This window comes from Carlito syrichta, unplaced genomic scaffold, assembly GCF_000164805.1.
Source record: "Carlito syrichta isolate Samal-C Ts95f unplaced genomic scaffold, Tarsius_syrichta-2.0.1 Scaffold288857, whole genome shotgun sequence".
Classification (NCBI taxonomy): domain Eukaryota; kingdom Metazoa; phylum Chordata; class Mammalia; order Primates; family Tarsiidae; genus Carlito; species Carlito syrichta.
In genome coordinates this window covers 84,203-102,448 of record NW_007232953.1, presented here as the reverse complement: position 1 = coordinate 102,448, position 18,246 = coordinate 84,203, and the positions used below count along the sequence as shown (strand labels likewise).

General features: G+C 38.5%; 1 protein-coding gene across 1 annotated transcript in view; it reads left to right on the top strand.

Annotated features, from left to right (window-relative positions):
• Window positions 1–6,875: 6,875 nt before the first annotated feature.
• The window catches only part of CUNH5orf51 (chromosome unknown C5orf51 homolog), a 13,069-nt gene continuing 1,698 nt past the window's right edge, over window positions 6,876–18,246 (top strand). The window contains exons 1-5 of the mRNA XM_008053910.2: window positions 6,876–6,993; window positions 11,754–11,860; window positions 13,759–13,902; window positions 15,294–15,425; window positions 16,313–16,427. Of these exons, the coding sequence (XP_008052101.1) occupies window positions 6,894–6,993; window positions 11,754–11,860; window positions 13,759–13,902; window positions 15,294–15,425; window positions 16,313–16,427 (598 nt within the window). The 5' untranslated portion in view covers window positions 6,876–6,893. The remainder of the gene's footprint in view (window positions 6,994–11,753; window positions 11,861–13,758; window positions 13,903–15,293; window positions 15,426–16,312; window positions 16,428–18,246) is intronic.

The window sequence follows — 18,246 nt, the reverse complement described above, 5'->3', positions numbered from 1 at the left end:
TACTAATGCCATTCCATCCTTCTAACAGCAACCAGAGAGAGGTTGTTAAAATATAAACAGATCATGTCACTCCCTTGCTTAAAATACAATGGAGTATCCTTTAGCTGAAATGTTTGAGACTAGAAGTTTTTCAGATTTCAGATTTTTAAAAAATTTTAGAATACCTGCATATACATGAGATATCATGGGGATAGGACCCAAGTCTAAACACAAAATCCCTCTATGTTTATACACATAGTCTGAAGGTAATTAATATATATATATGAAGGTAATATCATATATATACACATATATATGTACATAGCCTGAAGGTAATTTTATGCAATGTTTGTAATAATTTTGAGCATAAACAAAGTTTTGACTATGCTTCGACCATAACCCATCCTATGAGAACTGGTGTAAATATATACATATATATTTTTAGTTGGAGTCTCACTCTTGCCGCCCATGCTGTAGTGTAGTGGCACACTCATGGCCACTGCAGTTTTGACCTGCTGGGCTTAGGTGATCCTTCCACCTCAGTCTTCCAAGTAGCTAGAATTACAGACACACACCACCACACCTGACTAATTTTGTGATTTACTGTAGAGATGAGGTCTCACCAAGTTGCCCAGGCTGGTCTCGAACCCATAGACTTAGGCAATCCACTTGCCTTGGCCTCAAAAGTGCTGGGATTACAGGCTGAGCCACTGTACCTGGCCTTTTATTTTTTTTAATTTTATTTTAAAGATGTGGGGTACAATTCAGGATTAGTTACAAAAATGATCATTGTACAGGTGAAGTTTGGGCCTCCCACAGGCTCTCATTTAACATGGCTTAAAATCAGGTATCCTTATTGATGTTATGTGCCCCCACCCCCAGCAGTGTCTCACTACTGCCAATCTCTTTTTTGTAGTATTATGATAAATGTTCAGAGTCCACTTACAAGTGAGAACATGTGGTACTCAGTTCTTTGTTTCTGTGATAGATCACCGAGTATGATAGACTCTAAATCCATCCAAGATACTGTAAAGGCTATAATTTTGTCCTTTATGACTGTGTAATATTCCATCACGTATATGTACCACTTTTTAAAATCCAGGCAGTTTTTCTTTTTCTTTTTTCTTTTTTGAGTTGGAGTCTCACTCTGTCACCCAGACTGGAGTGCAATGGTCACTCCTGGCCACCTCAGCCTCAACCTGCTGAGCTCTGACGATCCTTCCACCTCAGCCTTCCAAGTAGCTAGAATTACAGGCATGCGCTACTATGCCCGGCTGATTTTTTGATTTATTGTCGAGATGAGGTCTCACCTGCCCAGGCGGGTCTCGAACCTGAGGGCTCAGGCAATCCACTCGCCTCAGCCTCCCAAAGGCACGGGATTACAGGCTGAGCCACCGAGCCTGGTTCAGGCGGTTTTTCATGGGCAGCATGATTGGTTCAATGTTTTTGCTATTGTGAATATTGTTGCAATAAATGTGAGTGTGCAGCTTTCTTTTTGTAGAAAGACTTGAGTTCCTCTGGGTATATTCCCCAAAGGGGGATTGCTGGATCATACGGAAGGTCGACTTTTAGATCTTTTAGAAGTCACCACACTGTTTTCCACCACATCGTTTAATTTACACAACCAACAGTGTAGAAGCATTCCATTTTCTCTGCATCCTCTCTAGCATCTTTTGTTTTTTGAGTTATTAATAATGGCCATCCTGACTGCTGGAGTTAGGTAGTATCTCAGTGTGGTTTTCCTTTTTTTTTTCCTCTGTAGAGAGAGGGTCTTGCTGTGTTGCCAAGGCAGGGTGCCAGCGTGGTTTTAATTTGCATCTCTTTGATAATTAGTGAGGCTGAGCATTTTTTCATGTATTCATTGGCTGCTCACATGTCTTCTTTTGAGAAATGTCTATTCATTTCTTTTGCTCACTTTTTAATAGGGGTGCTTGTTTTTTTCCTTTTGGCATGTGTGTAGATCCTGGATGTTGGGCTTTTGTCAGATATACAGTTGGCAAATATTTTTTCCCATTCCGTGGGCTGTCTCCTTGCTGTCTTGATGGTTTATTTTGCTTTGCAGAAGCTTTTCAGTTTGATGAGGTCTCAATTGTCTATCTTATCTCTTATGTCATGGGCTTTTGGGATTTTGATTAGAAATTGGTTGCCTATTCCAACTTCTGTAAGGGTGTCTTCTGCATTTTCTAAGATTCTTATAGTTTGAGGTTTTACATTTAGGTCTTTGATCCATTTGGAGTCTATTTTTGTGTATGGTGATAGGTAGGGGTCTTGTTTCAGTCTTCTGCATGAGGCCAGTTTTCCCAGTACCATTTACTGAGTAAGTTCTCCTCTCCATTGCTTCTGGAATTTTTATCCTGAGAGAACTGGTGTGAAATTATCCACTTGTGGTATCATGTCAGTACTCAAAAAGTTTTGGATTTTGGAGCATTTTGAATTTTAAATTTTCAGATTAGGGGAGCCCAATCTACACTTCACTGGCTTTCTGTACAATTTAAAATAAAGTTCACAATCTTTAGCTGATTACCCATATTGTATTATGTTCTTTTGGTTGCAAGTCACAAAAGTGGACTCTCATTGGTTTCAGGATAAAGATACAGTTGACTATCAAGGAAAAGTTGAGCGACCAAGATTTAGGAAGAGGAAGAAACTAAGTCTTTCCCCAAGATTCTCAGCAACAGCTAATGGACTTGTCTTCCTTTTGTGCTAACGTTAATGTGATTAGTCTTGTCTCTCTGCTTTCAAATATTTCAAATTAGCAACAGAAAGAATGTGATTGGCCTGGCCTCTGTCATATTTTTACCCTTGGGTCCACCTTTTATCTACCATTGAATCTATTTCTATGGAGGTTTGTCTTCTTTATTACTGTATAACATGGTCCTGAGGTATTCATTAAATATTGAATTAATAACCACTTAACTGAATAAATGATTGGACTACAGCCCCAAAACAGTGTCAATTAATGCCAACTGGGCCATGAACCATGAGGTTTGGGGTTCATTTCATGGTGGTGAAGGAGACATCTATTCAAGAGAAAACCTAAACATGAGTTTTTCAGCCTCATTTTGCTTTACTCCCCCCTCACTGCAGGGCCTCTGGCCTTCTTTCATTCCTCCAGACTGCCAAGCTCTTTCCAAACTCAAAGTCTTTGGATATGCTATCTACTATACCTGATGTATTCTTCCGCACTGTGCCACATTATAAATTTGCTGACTCTCACCTCCAATTTATCCTTTACCTGTTTTGTTCACATATATCTGGGCCCTTTAAACATGAATCTGTATGTATTTTGTCAGCTGATACAATAATAAGCTTTGGCAGTATATGAAACCAGAGGAGATATCACAGTAGGCAAAAGTTCTCCTTTCCTAATTTTGGTGTTCTTTCTTGGTAGGCTCATGAAGTAAGAATAGCTCGCTGGCACCAGGTTCCTGGCACAGATGCGGCTTTTCTGACACCTGACTTCATAAAACAGGGCAACAAGCACCATCTTCTTGTACCTACTCTGGGCAATTTTGTAGCAGATTGCCTCCTATGAGATATTTCCCCATGAATAGTTTTCCCTGGCACCATAGAGGACAGATTTTTTAAATTTTTATTTTTGGTAAGTTTCAGAAGATGGAGTTTCAGCAAGTTCCACTGCTGTGGACCACAGTGACTTCTCTGTCATACAGTTACCCATGGTTGTGAGCTCTCCAACAAGGTCTGGACCTTTGTGCTGGGGTAATGGCTGTTCCTTGTACCTGCTGTTCTTCTGTTATTTACAGGTTATTACTTCCTACTAGCCAATTAACTGTAATTCCAGTCCCCTGTTATAGTTAATTCTTTTTATTAAACTTTCTCTTTTCCGATTACCATGTGGTCTCACTCTCATGATTGGATCCAGAATAATACTCTCCACTCTTCACCTGGCTAATTTTATTCATCATTTAGGTGTCAGTATCATTTCCTCAGAGATTCCTTCTCTAATCCATCAAATCAAATCAAACCCCTTTACCTTTCCTTCCATAATTTTAAAATTATGTATTCACTTGGGTGATTATTGTAGCTCTATCTCCCCCTACTAGATGATAAGCTCCAAGAGGGCAGGGATCATGTTTATTCTCTTCACTGCTATAATACCAGCGCCTATCATAATGCCTAACCCATTACATTAAAAAGGGAGCAAATATTTAATGAGTTCTTGCTATATGCCAGTTACTGTCGGCAGCTAAAAATAAATAAATATATAGGCCAGGCGAAGTGGCTCACACCTGTAATCCCAGCACTTTGGGAATGGGAGGTGAGAGGATTGCCTGAGCCCAGGGGTTTGAGACCAGCAAGATCTTGGCTCTACGACACACCAAAAAAAAAAAAAAATTGGCCAGGCATGGTGGCATGACCCTGTGGTTCCAGCAATTAGGAATGCTGAGGGGGAAGGATCACCTGAGCCCAGCAGGTCAAGGCTGTGAGCATGCCAGTACACTCCAGACTGTGTACAGAGTGAGACTCTTATTAAAAAAATTAAAATAAATAAAACTCAGTTTCTATTCACAAAGAGAGTTGGCAAATTTATATGACAGTTAAAGGAAGGTTCTAAATGTACAAATTATAAGTACTGGCCATTCAAGGACAATCAGGAATATTATTTTTAAAAAAGACTTTACATTTCTTATAAACATCCCTAAGAATTAATTTATTCTTAACTAATTGGATTTTATTAATTTTATATTAATGGGGAGGGAAACAGTACAAACAAGATTGATTTTTTTTGTTTTAGAAGATATTTTTGGTAGATTGATAGTTATTAATTTCTCTGAGATGTTTAGAAAACTCTACCATTGTATTTCTCATTTGTTCCATTCATGTGTGTTTTCTAAAGTAAAAATAACTATACATTGGAGAAAAATTAGACTTATTTCTATGAACCCCTTACAGGGGTTCTCTGGCTTTAAGCACTTCATTTAGTGTTGCACTTCATTTAGTAATTATCGGTAAGGGCTGGCTGTTATATGTTTATTTCTATGGTGAGATAACCTACTATAGGTACTTACTTGGGTATGATCTTGGACAAATCATAGCATTATGTATTCTAAGTTTTTTTTTTCTTTTTCTTCTTCTTTTTTTTGAGTTGGAGTCTCACTCTGTCACCCAGATTGGAGTGCAGTGGCCACTCCCGGCCAACGCAGCCTCGACCTGCTGGGCTCCAGCGATACTGCTGCCTCAGTCTTCCAAGTAGCTGGAACTACAGGTGCGCGCTACCACGCGCAGCTAATTTTTTGATTTATTGTAGAGATGAGGTCTCACCAAGTTGCCCAGGTGGGTCTCGAACCCGCGGGCTCAGGCAGTCCACTCACTTCAGCCTCCCAAAGCGCGGGATTACAGGCTGAGCCACAAGTTTTTGAGGGGTTAATAATCACATTTTCTTCATCTGGAAATGAGGGGCTGCACTCACTCTAATATCCTTTGCAATTATTTCTCTGAAAATAAGCATACACCAGAGTATCAGTTGAGCATTAATTTCCAGTATTAACTATGTTTCTTGCTGAAAGTCCATGGTTATTTAATGCATAGTTGGAACGGTAAATTTTATTTAGGTCCATACTTACTGTGGTTTGGCATTTTGAGCTGCTAAATGCCTATTAGAGTTTTGATTCTTTAGCCCATGCTGATCATGTAATGCAACATTCCTAGTCTTTAGATGACTGATTATAAGAGAACAATATACTGACAAGATAACATTGATTTTTTTTTGATTAACTGAACAGATATTTTCTGAGTACTTATGTACCAATCACTGCATGAGAAACTAAGAACCAGAATTGATACATTCCTGTTCTCTACATTTAAGGTGAATTGACAGAGAAAGAAACTAGTATTATATAGAAAGTCATTGTGGTCAACCACTTACAAAGCAATACAATATTCCTCTATTTTTGTTATCTTCTATTAAATTAAAAATACTTTTCATAAGAAGTAAGATAGGACAAAGATTACTCAAGATATACTCTATCAGACTGAAAAACGAATACACAGAGTAAAAATTTGTTTAATCAGAGGCAAGAAAACAGACAAGGAATGCAAAGTGGGTTAGTCTTGTCCACTGAGTGCTCTGAAACTTCCAGTCGGGAGGATATACCTCTTGCACAATTAGCGACGTGAGTAAAGGTCTTGGGATGTACGGCATGGAAACAGTTTTGTGGCCACAAAGTTTAGTACCACCGGGCGCTGGATGGTTAAAGTAATTTACACGTGAGCGTGGCTAGAGATAAAACAAACCTGACCGCTAGAATTCAGATTTAGAAAAGCGATATTCAACCACATAGACTGGCAACTCCGCTAGTGTTTGGAGCTCCCCACCCAGGCGTACAACAACTTCTTGAAGACAGGGATGTCCTACGGGGGAGCCGGCAGGTTTACTTTTCTAACGGAGGTTATAATTACTTTTTTAACAACTTCCTTACTTCTAGGCCTAAGCCGATAGTCCTCTTTCCAGACTTTCCCGTCTGCCCTCCAAACACCGGCTCAAGGGCTGGATAGCGGCTCGCGAGGGCGGACTCAAGCCTTGTCCAGGCAGCCAGACGTTGCCGGGTTCTCCGAGAACCCGGCTGAGAGAGCTGACTTCCCATTGGATCAGCCAGGGGGCATACCTGGCTCTCGATTGGCTTAGAGAAGGGGGCGAGAGAGAGGCGTGCCTCTACGTTACACCCGCCCCTGCTGTCTCCTTGCTGCTCAGGATCTTGGGAGTTGGAGGGAAGTCCGGGTGGACGAAAATAACCCGGAACGACCTTTTCCGGCTTCGGTCTGCCCTCTTCCGGAGCTAATGTGTCCTCCCACCAACCAGGCGAGCTCCGCCCCGCACCCCGCCCGCGCCGGGATATCAGGTGATCGCCGGTCGGCACGGTCACGTGGCCGGGGCGCGCCAGCCGGTTGTGGCCATGGCGGCCGCGGGCTCCGGTGTGGTGAGGCGAGTAGAAGAGCTCGGGGACTTGGCGCAGGCCCACATACAGCAACTTAGCGAAGCTGCAGGGGAAGACGGTGAGCGCGCGGAGGAGAGGGAGGCGGGTGGGGCGGACGGAGGTTCAGTACTGGCACTCGATGGCAGTAAGGGCTGAAGGCTGCGGCCTGTGGTCAGTTGGGGTCCCGGGCCGTAGCTCTACGAGGTCTTGAGCTTCTGACCCCCCCTGCGCCGTTGATTGCCCATTCCCCAGAACTACGTTGCCAAAGCTTTGGCTTCACAAACAGTATTTTCAGAACCCGTGAAAGTCTGCTCTGTTTCCTTCTCAGCCAGGTCTCCGTTGTCTGTTTTAAGCATCTCGGTAACAACTGGGAGAAGGGAAGAGTCTGAATAAAAGTACATATGAAAGTTTAAATAAGTTGTTAAACTGATAGTACTCAAATTAATAATGGTTGTTTCGCATCCAGTAAAGGTAGATACGCGTGCATAACAGATCCGCTTTTTCATTGCTGCGTTGTAAATTTCTGAATTATGTTTTGAACTCAAAAAACTGTACACCGTATTCCACAGAAGAGCTACACATTGGTGTGATTTCCGCTGTTCTTTCACATACATCTCCGTTCTCATAACGACTCGGAGAGTACTAGAATATTTATTTTGGAAAGGTCTGAGCTGCTTCCTTAAGAAAAAAGGACTTAGGGAGCTACCTCTATTTTCTGGTTTTAAGTCCAGTTCTCTTTTCATTACTTCTCAGCTGCCTATAGTTGACACAACTCTCCCTTTTGGGTTTTGAGCCATAACTACAGATAGGTTTTAAAGTTCTTGTGAACTGACTCATTGTCATCAGACTAATAGGAAAATAGTAGTGGAACATTTTCTCAAGTGGTTGAATAGTTGGTGAGTTTATTAAATAGGGTCTGCGATGAAATGCCTTAGTTTCACTGAAGATTCTTTGCTGGAATTTTTTTTCTCAGGAGTGTGTTCTTTAAAGACCCACAGATCACTCAGAAGACGACCTCTTTTTTTGGTTTGTGATAAGTGAATTTCGGAATTCACATGAATAGTTCTTGGATGGTAGTAGCTATTACTTGGAAGTATATCCAGTTTACCTGTAATTCCAGCCCCATTTGAACTAGCTTAAAGAGATCAAAGAATATTCTTTTATTTTTGTTTTTTGAGTTGGAGTTTCACTCTGACGCCCAGACTGGAGTGCAGTGGCTGCTCCCGGCCACCGCAGCCTCGACCTGCTGGGCTCCAGCGATCCTTCCGCCTCAGCCTTCCGAGTAGCGGGAATTACAGGCACGCACTACCATGCCCGGCTGATTTTTTTTTTTTATTTATTGTAGAGATGAGGTCTCACCAAGTTGCCCAGGCGGGTCTCGAACCCGCAGGCTCAGGCAATCCACTCACCTCAGCCTCCCAAAGCGCGGTATTACAGGCTGAGCCACCAAGCCCGCCTCAAAGAATATTGTTTATTCACACTCACTGAATCTAAAATGAAACAGTTATTTAATCCAGTCTAAAATAAATGGGGATTGGAAATAAAAGTCATGTACTATATATGGTAGATATTCTTGCTTGGAGGTTTATACTTCTGAAAATTTACTAAAATTAAATTATAGTGATAATGGTCCATATTATGAGCTGTTAATCAGTTCAGTTTTTTCAAGTATAACTAACAAGATTATCTTTTATAAGGTTTAATTGAAACAGGGTGTTCTAGGCATTCCATCTATGAATGTTCTCTTTCTTATTTTTGAAAAATTTTTATTCATTTATTTCTCATTGTAAAAAGCACAGTATGTTTACAGTATGGAAGTATGTCACAAGAGGGACTTTTTCCTGAGACTGTGTAAGAATCACTTTTTAAAAAAATTTGAATTTATTTATTTATATATTAAAGATGGAGTCTTGCTCTGTCACCCAGGCTAGAGTACAGTGGTATGATCATAGATAGCTCAATACAGCCTCCAGCTCCTGGGCTCAAGTGATCCTTCTGCCTCAACCAGAGTAGCTGAGACTACAGGTGTATGCCACTACACCCACCTAATTTTTAAACTTTTTTTTTAAGAGACAGGGTCTTGCAGTGTTGCTCAGGCTGGTCCCAAATTCCTGGCCTCAGGCAGTCCTGCTGCCTTGTCTTTCCAAAGTACTCAGATTACAAGCATGCACTGAGCCTGGTTTAGAATCACTTTTATCTTTTGCCTTCTCAATCATTCCTTTGAATAAATGGTTCTAGTAAAAATATTACATATTTATGAACTTTTCCAAAATATGAGCTATGCCGCCACTACTCCCCCCCCCAGTAATTATTTCATGAGTACGTATGACCCATATCTTCAGCGGTGAGTCAGTGAGTTCAGTACAGTTCTTTGTGTTTAAAATAATCCTACAAGTTAAGGATGTGGGAAAAAGGGAACACTTCTGCACTGTTGGTGGGAGGGTAAACTAGTACAACCTCTGTGAAAAACAGTTTGGCAATTCCTAAAAGATCTAAAAATCGACCTTCCATATGACCCAGCAATCACCCTTCTGGGAATATACTGGAGGAACTTGATTTACTCTATGAAAAATACACCTGCATACACATGTTTATTGCAGCATTATTCACAGTAGCAAAAACAAGGAACCAATTGTGCTGCCTATCGAAAGTGAACTGGATAAAAAAACGTGGTACATATATATGATGGAATATTATGCAGCCATAAAGAAGGACAAAATTATGAACTTTGTAGCAACTAGGTTGGACTTAGAGTCTGTAATACTGAGTGATCTATCACAGATATAAAGCACTAGGTACCACACGTTCTCACTCGTAAGCGGACCCTGAACTATTATCATAATACTATAAGAAAGGGATTGACAGTAATAGGAAACTGCCAGGGGAGGGAGGAGAGGACATGCTTCATCAATAAGGGTACCTGATCTCAAACCAGGTGAAGTGGGGACCAAAGTGAGGCCTGAACTTTACCTGTACAATGACTATTTGTATACTTAACGCTGAATTGTACCCCACGTCTTTAAAATAAAAATTTTTTTTTTTTTTTTGAGTTGGAGTCTCACTCTGTCACCCAGACTGGGTTGCAGTGGCCACTCCCGGCCACTGCAGCCTCGACCTGCTGGGCTCCAGTGATCCTTCCACCTCTACCTTCCAAGTAGCTGGAACTATAGGTGCGTGCTACCACGCCCGGCTAGTTTTTGATTTATTGTAGAGATGAGGTCTCGCCAAGTTGCCCAGGCGGGTCTCGGACCCATAGGCTCAGGCAATTCACTCACCTCAGCCTCCTAAAGCGTGAGATTACAGGCTGAGCCACCGAGCCTGGCTTAAATTTTTTTTTTAAATCCTATAAGTTAAGAAGAAAATATTGACATATTTCTAAAGAAACACGTAAGGAATACCATATCTCATGAAAATTTACAGTAGAATCTTTCCAGGGTTGTGTTAGTGTTACTGCTGGGCTATGGAGGGATGAGAAGACAGTGCTGAAGAAGTAACTTTCAATTCAGGTGAATGGTGGCTCTTAAAGTAATCAGAATCTGGACTAGGTACATGTTAGGCTTCACCTGGGAAAACTTAAAAGTCATCACATAATTGTCAGTGGACATAACCTGTTGGTGCTTTCTCTCCAACACTGAATGGCTTATCTGGGTAGCTGCTGAGACGGAATCAGATGAGCCCCCACCAAGGGCTACATTATCTAATCATTGGCTGGTGAAGAGGAAAGGCATATAATTCAAAAGGAGGCACAGAGGGTTAAACTTAGGGTCTTTAGTGTCTTGATAGTAGGCATATCTAAATTTGACTACATGAGGTGATACAGAAGAGTGGATAGTACCTTGGAGTGGACATATAAGAAAAGATAAAATCATAGAAGAAACAAAGGGAATATGACTTTAAAGAAAGGGAAAAAATTAGGTGGTGAAGGGGGAGGGAGAGTAAGTTGTGATTAGAGGGTATATCAGTATTCCAAGTTTTGAAGAAATGGGGTACTTTGTTCATTTTTAAGTTTTAGAGGAATACATAGATGTATTATGTAATTGTAATAGCTATAAACACAATTAAGACAAGTTGTAATTGCTCAGAGTGCTGGCATTTTATGAGGCCTATGGTTTGGGCAATCACTTTTTTTATAAAACAATTACAATTTGTGAAATTGTGAGTTTTCAACTGAAGTCCTCTCTGTAGCTTTATGTATATTGTTTGTACTATTCAAGTGAAAGTTTTATATTTGTTGAAACATCTTGCGTGCATCATCGTCATAAAAGAAACATTGTGAGCATACAGATTTTATTTAAGAAATGGCAACAGTGAATCTAGAAAGTTTTTAGAATATATTTTCCTGTTAAAATTTCTTAGAATTAGGCCTTTATCATATACTTCATGTTTTATATATTATATTATTACGACCATGCTGTTTCTCTATACACCAAAATATAATTTTACCTTATCATTTCAGATACATACATTTTTATTTTTTTATTTTTATTTTGAGTTGTGGTCTTACTCTGTCACCCAGGCTGGTACAGTGGCACGCTTGTTCATGGCCACCACAGCCTTGACCTACTGGGCTCAGGCGATCCTCCCATCTCAACCTTCCAAGTAGCTGGAACCACAGGCACACACCACCATGCCTGGCTAATTTTTTGATTTATTGTAGAGATGAGGTCTCATCAAGTTGCCCAGACTGGTCTTGAACCGGTAGACTCAGGCAAGCCTCTCACCTCAGCCTCCCATAGTGGTAGGATTATAGGCATAAGCCACTGTATCCAGCTAACATTTTTTGTTTAAATAGTACTCTGAAACTACGTGAAATAATCATTATGTTTTTATTCCTTACAGATCACTTTTTAATTCGGGCCTCTGCAGCACTAGAAAAATTGAAACTCCTTTGTGGAGAAGAGAAAGAATGTTCAAATCCATCAAATCTTCTAGAACTTTACACACAGGTACTAAAACAGATGTAGACTCTGGCATCTTAGGAGGACAGATTACTATTTATGTGGTTGACTCCAAAGATTAGGTGTAATAAAGTCAGTGTATTTTTTATTTAAAGTGTTTAGTTTTGTTTTTTAAAAAAACTCTTTGAATAAAGTATATAGACTTGAAACTTTGGGGCAGTATGCAAAGAAGTTAGATTTTTTAGATATGTTGATAAGAAAAGTCAGGAAGAATCTTGCAGTTAATAAAATCTTTTTCCGCTTTGGAGATAATTAAGCAGAATACTAGTGCATGCATGCTTAAGCTCTTGAAGATTTCAGAGGGAATAGGAGATTCTCTAAGGGGCCTGACTACTTTTTTTTCCCTTGAAATCCACTTTTCCTTAGTATTCTTAACATGACTCCCTGTGCTAGTATCATGCATGCTTATAAGATTTTTCTCTTCTGTTCTCTCCTTTTTTTTTTTTTTTGGTTTTCCTTCAAATTCAGGCCTCTCTGGATAACACCTATTTCTTTGGTTTTGTGAAACACTGCTGAGGCAAGCTGACATCAAGACATATCATTGCATTATAGTAGCTAACATTTGTATAGTACTTTGTAGTTGATAAGAGGACTTTCATATGCCCTTTCTTGATTACTAAAGGGAAATAAAACTGAAAGTATATTTATAGTAAGTAGAGTAGACTTAGTTAAGCTTCCAGAGTGCCCATTTATAGCATTTACATGCCTGGCACTGTGCTTTCTGTTAGGAGGTGCATAAGGATGGTTTCTGCCTTCAAGCATCATGGCTGAATGAACCTAACAGCTACTCACAAACCCCAAAGAACAGTTATAATTTGGCAGGTACTTTGCTTGGCTTTATTTCCTTTCCAAAGGCTCTTTGCTTGTTTGCGTATTTTGGATGTCATCTCATTTCCTTCACATGGGAGTATTCTAAACATTGTAATTCTATTCCTAGAGTAAAGGTAAAAGACCTGGAGATACAGTTTTAAATTTTCCAGACCCTTATGAACTCTCTTTATGATTCTGAACCAATAGATTACCTTCCATAGGATGATTATCTGTTCTTCTTGGCTTAGGCTTTCCATACAAATGACATGTATTACTTAAGTAACACTAGCAATATGCTAGGTAGTGTTCTCAGGGCTTTACATATGTTAATTAACTTTATCCTCAAAGCAAGGAAGTTTGAAAGACATTTAGTCCAATTTATCATTTTACTAGTGAAAAAACTGAGGCGCGAGATGAAATTGACTTGTCCTTGCTTAGTTAGGTGATTAGTCATAGAGATGACACTAGGATCCAGTTTCCTTAATTGTCTTCGTCTTGTAGATTAAAAAATGGAAAAGAATTGGAGATTTTTAATATGCTTGAACACAGTGTCTCGTGTTTAGGACTACTGATGACTTAGTGTTTGACTTGCACAATATTGAGTGGCAGGATCCATATCCCCCAAATACTTGCTTTGCATTTGGGAAAACAAATCTTTTGAAGATTCAGTATATAACATTAGAAGTGGTGACCTTAACTTGATACAACAGACATTGAGAAAGTTTTCAAGGATTGCACATGTCTAAATAGCAAATGATATAATAATTACATTTTTCATAATTATATTGCATATAATTATCTTCTGATAATTAAAACATCTCCATTTTATTTTTTGAGGAAAGTAAGATATCATTAATTCATTACTTTAATAAAATATTTATGAAGTTTTCCATAAAGTCTGACTGAAGTTTTCCATAAAGTCTGACTGAAGCTAGACATTTTGCTTACTTCTCAAATTTAAATATTGTGTTAGAAGATTTAAATGTCTAATAGAGCATCTCTATATTCAAGTTTAAACTATACTTTGTTCTTTCAAGTTTGACACATTTATAGATACTTTTTTTCCTTTTCTTTAGGCTATTTTGGACATGACGTATTTCGAGGAGAACAAGCTAGTAGATGAAGATTTTCCTGAAGATTCTTCACAGAAAGTAAAAGAGCTGATCAGTTTTCTTTCAGAACCAGAAATCTTAGTTAAGGAAAACCATATGCATCTAAAAGTAAGTTTGTACTCTTATGAATTATGGTGGAATACTGCTAGTTTTTGCTGTCCTGTTCTTTAGAGTATATATTTTTCTTCTTGATTGTATCTTTGTTTCTGTTTTAAATTAAGATTGAGGAATCTTAGACCAGTAACACAAGCAAAGTATCATATTTTACTAAATATGTTTTAGAATATTTGCATAATGGAATTATAATTGCAATGCCTAGTTATTTTCTACACAGATATTCCCATTTCTGCTCCCTTTTGCAGATTCTGTGTTTTCTTGATGATGATTATTAATCTAATTATCACATCTGTTCTTTTTACAGTCCTCATCTTCCTGAACATTTGCTTCCTTATTTAGCATCCATCACCCTCTCCTGAGACCCTGCCTGTTCCTTTTTACTTTTTTCATCTCTGAGAAGCCTTCTTTGGCTCTTTTCCTAGCAACTCCTCTCTCTTCCATTCTAGAAACATAGGAACTCCCCAAGGGATGGCGCTTTCATCCTCTGATAGTATTCTGTCTGCTTGACAATCTGTTCACAGGCTTTTTACTGTTATTTCTATTTAATTAATTTCAAGATTAACATTTCTAGTCTGTATACGCTTTCCTTTTTTTTTTTTTTGAGTTTTAGTCTCACTCTGTCGCCTAGGCTAGAGTGCAGTGGCACGCTCGTGGCCACTGCAGCCTCAACCTGCTGGGCTCAGGTGATCCTTCCGCCTCAGCCTTCTAAGCAGCTGGGAAGTATAGGCAAATGCTACCATGCCCAGCTTATTTTTTGATTTCCTGTAGAAACGAGGTCTCACCAAGTTGCCCAGGCTGTCTTGAATTCCCAGGCTTGGGCAATCCGCCCACCTCAGCCTCCTAAGGGGCTGAGATTTCAGGTTGAGCCACCGCACCCAGTCTGTATACTTTTTCAAGCAAATAATTTCTCATCTTTGCTGATTATCCACATAGATTTTTTTTTTCTTTATGTATTTTCCAGGGAAGGCTAACTATGGAAAAAAATGATCCACAGATTTAAATGGCATACCACTATAAAAGTTTTCATTTATTAAAATTATTTTTGTGTATAGCTTCTCATTATTCTATCAATAGAGGAAATATATATAATCTTGCTTCAAGTAACATTTCTGAAGTTATGTTTTAATCAGATTATGACTACTTATATTTCAAATATATTAGGAGTATATTCTACTAAAATTAATTTTTAAATTATCTTGTAAGACTATATAAACTGAAATAGTTATTTTCATTTTGGAATAGCAATAAATTTTCATATTTTTAATGGATTCAAAGGGAGGCATTCCTCTGTAAGTAGCTAAACATAGGGCACATTTGTGGCATGAAAGTGTTTTAAATCACTTAGTTTTTTGAAATTTAACTATGTCTTTTTTGTTTTTTAGCACGGCGATTTGCTCGGGGATGAGTTGCTGGAATGTCTCTCTTGGAGACGAGGAGCTCTCCTCTATATGTATTGTCATTCTCTGACCAAAAGAAGAGAGTGGCTCTTAAGAAAATCTAGTTTGCTTAAAAAGGTACAAAGATATTCCTTGAGCATTTTGATTGTTGGCATGTGTAATTTTCAAAACTGTCTTTGTTGTGATATTAAGAGTAGTGAAATAAAAGGATCTGGGTTTGTGTTCTAGATCTTTTACTTACTAGCTATGTAATCTTACATAAATTAAGATTGTTTTGAAGATTAAATAAGAACAACATGTGAAAAAGCACTTTGTAAACTGGGAGGTTCTACATGCTTTTTTAAAGTTCTGGCTTTTAGTTTTTTTTAAGTATGAGATAAACTATATTAATTTCTAAGCAAATATATATATATATTTTTTGACCTGAGTTGTGAGTCTGTTTCTGTCATCAAATCTTTCCTAAGGAATCCACATGACTTTGCTCCTAAAAAATTGTGGCCTTCTGATTCATCTTGACTATTCTGACCAAACCATTAAATCCAAAGACATGGGTCTTAGTGTTGTATCATTAAGGATCCTACCTTGGGTTAAAAGGTGCACATAGCTTAGGTGGGCTTGGAAATGGGAAGTCACACTTTCAGATATAAAAGTATTATCATGATATTTCTAAATTGTAATAAGTACATACATATTTTAATAAATTGTTATTGATCATCTTTATTTTCTTCTTCTCTTTTTTCTCTAATAACATCTTTGACAAGTAAATTACTGGAATATGGGTTCTTGGTTAACATTTTTACTTTTGCTATACTCTTGCTAATTGTATTATTAGAAGGATATACTTACATTATGAAAGTCTTGGGGTGGTGGATCCTTATACCATTGAAATGGAATAGCCTTAAGCGATGGGAGAATAGAAAAAAGAATGGGAAAAAATTAATATTTGAAGTTTATAGAGCTCTGAAAATAATACTTTTAATTCTTTGGCTTTGACTTTCGTTTAGTACCTCGTTGATGGAATCAGTTACTTGCTGCAGATGCTAAATTATCGGTGTCCTATCCAGTTAAATGAAGGAGTTTCTTTCCAAGACCTAGACACAGCTAAATTACTGAGTGCAGGTAATGTGACCTTTTTTTTTTTAATTTTCTAAGTGATTTAAAGTTTTTTAAGATTTTAGAAAGTTCGTAAGGTTTCACTGTGATTTAAATAAATTTCAAGCTAGATTATAGATTTTTAAAAGTAATAAAAGAGCTTTAAAAAAATTCAAAGATTGAAATCTTTGCTTAATAATTTTGGAAATGAAAGGTTATATATTGTGTTACTTTTACTTAGTTTGCATCCTCAGGCATTTTTATCAAAACTATGTTTGGCTATTTGTTTTTTTTTTGAGTTGGAGTCTCACTCTGTCACCCAGACTGGAGTACAGTGACTGCTCCCAGCCACCGCAGGCTTGACCTGTTAGGCTCCGACGATCCGATCCTTCCGCTCAGCCTTCCAAGTAGCTGGAACTACAGGCGCGCGCTACCACGCTTGGCTCATTTTTTTGTAGCGATGAGGTCTTGCCAAGTTGCCCAGGCGGGTCTCGGACCCGCAGGCTCAGACAATCCACTCACTTCAGCCTCCCAAGGCGTGGGATTACAGGCTGAGCCACCGAGCCTGGCTTGTTTGGCTACATGTAACAGACTGGAAGTAACTTTTAAACAAGGTAGACATTTAGCACCCTTTCACGTACAAAATGTCTAGAGCTGCTATGGTGGCACCATGGCATCATTGTGTTCTTATTTTTTTCCTCCATTATCTTTAGAACCAGAGCCCTTCAGCTTCAAAGGGAGACACTTTATATAGATCAGTTTAAATGATACTTTCCAGAATTGTGCATCCCTGTTTTGGATGTTGCTTCCACTCTCAGTATCCCAAGATATGCTTGGCGCTCCTTCCATCTCACCTGTCTTTCAGGCTGCAGGGACAGCAAAAGATGATTTATTTAAGCCAAGTCAGCTTTCTCAGAATAAACCTGGAATCAGATGGGTGAATCAAAATGCCATCTGGCTTTTATACCTTGGTTTATACCTTTTTAATATCACTGAAGACCCTCCCTCCCCTGCATATCTGAACTGGTATCACTAATTGCCTGGGTAGCTTATTAAAAATATATATTTCTGTGTAACCTGTGCAGGATCTGATTCAATATATAAACTTCAGTCATCTATCTTAATAAACTCTCTAAATTGTTATGATGTAAGCAGATTTGGACACCACTGCTTCCAGTCTGGCCACCTTTTTTCTGTGAAAGTCATCTTTCTGCTCTCATTCTCGCTTCATGTATTATTCTCCATCTCCTTCCATTGGCTGTTTTGCTGAGCCTGTTGCTTCTCTTGCTTCTATTTATAAGATGATTTTGAGGTGAAGTGAAGGTGAAAGTTGTAGGAAAAATTTTCAAGACTTTGAAAAGCTTGCAGTAGATTCAAAACAGTAGAAATTGTAACAGTTTTGAAAGTTGGCTTTTTTCATTTCTGGTACAATCATAGTAATTTCTATTAGGTAAGCAGCTGACGTTTGATGCTTATTTATTTGAGGAAACCTTTTCTAACCACACAGGTACATTAGAATAAATTATTTTTACTTTAGTGGTCTTAAGAAGTTAAATGGTCATATAATAAGTTTATGATAGTTTCTGCAACTCTTATACATTTTTATTTCATACATTACTTAAGAAAACGCCCATGAATTAAATTGGACATGTGAAATCCTCATTTTTCAGACTCCAAGAGCTTTGGTGACTTGCCCAAAGCTGGTAATTTATACCCAGACCTTTTTTATTCTAATTCTGTTTGTCTTTCTTCCAAATTAATATACATTATGTACCATAAATGTTTCATTATGTAATTGCCTACTAGAAAAATTACCCATAAAAAGATGATGATTCTGCAATGTCCC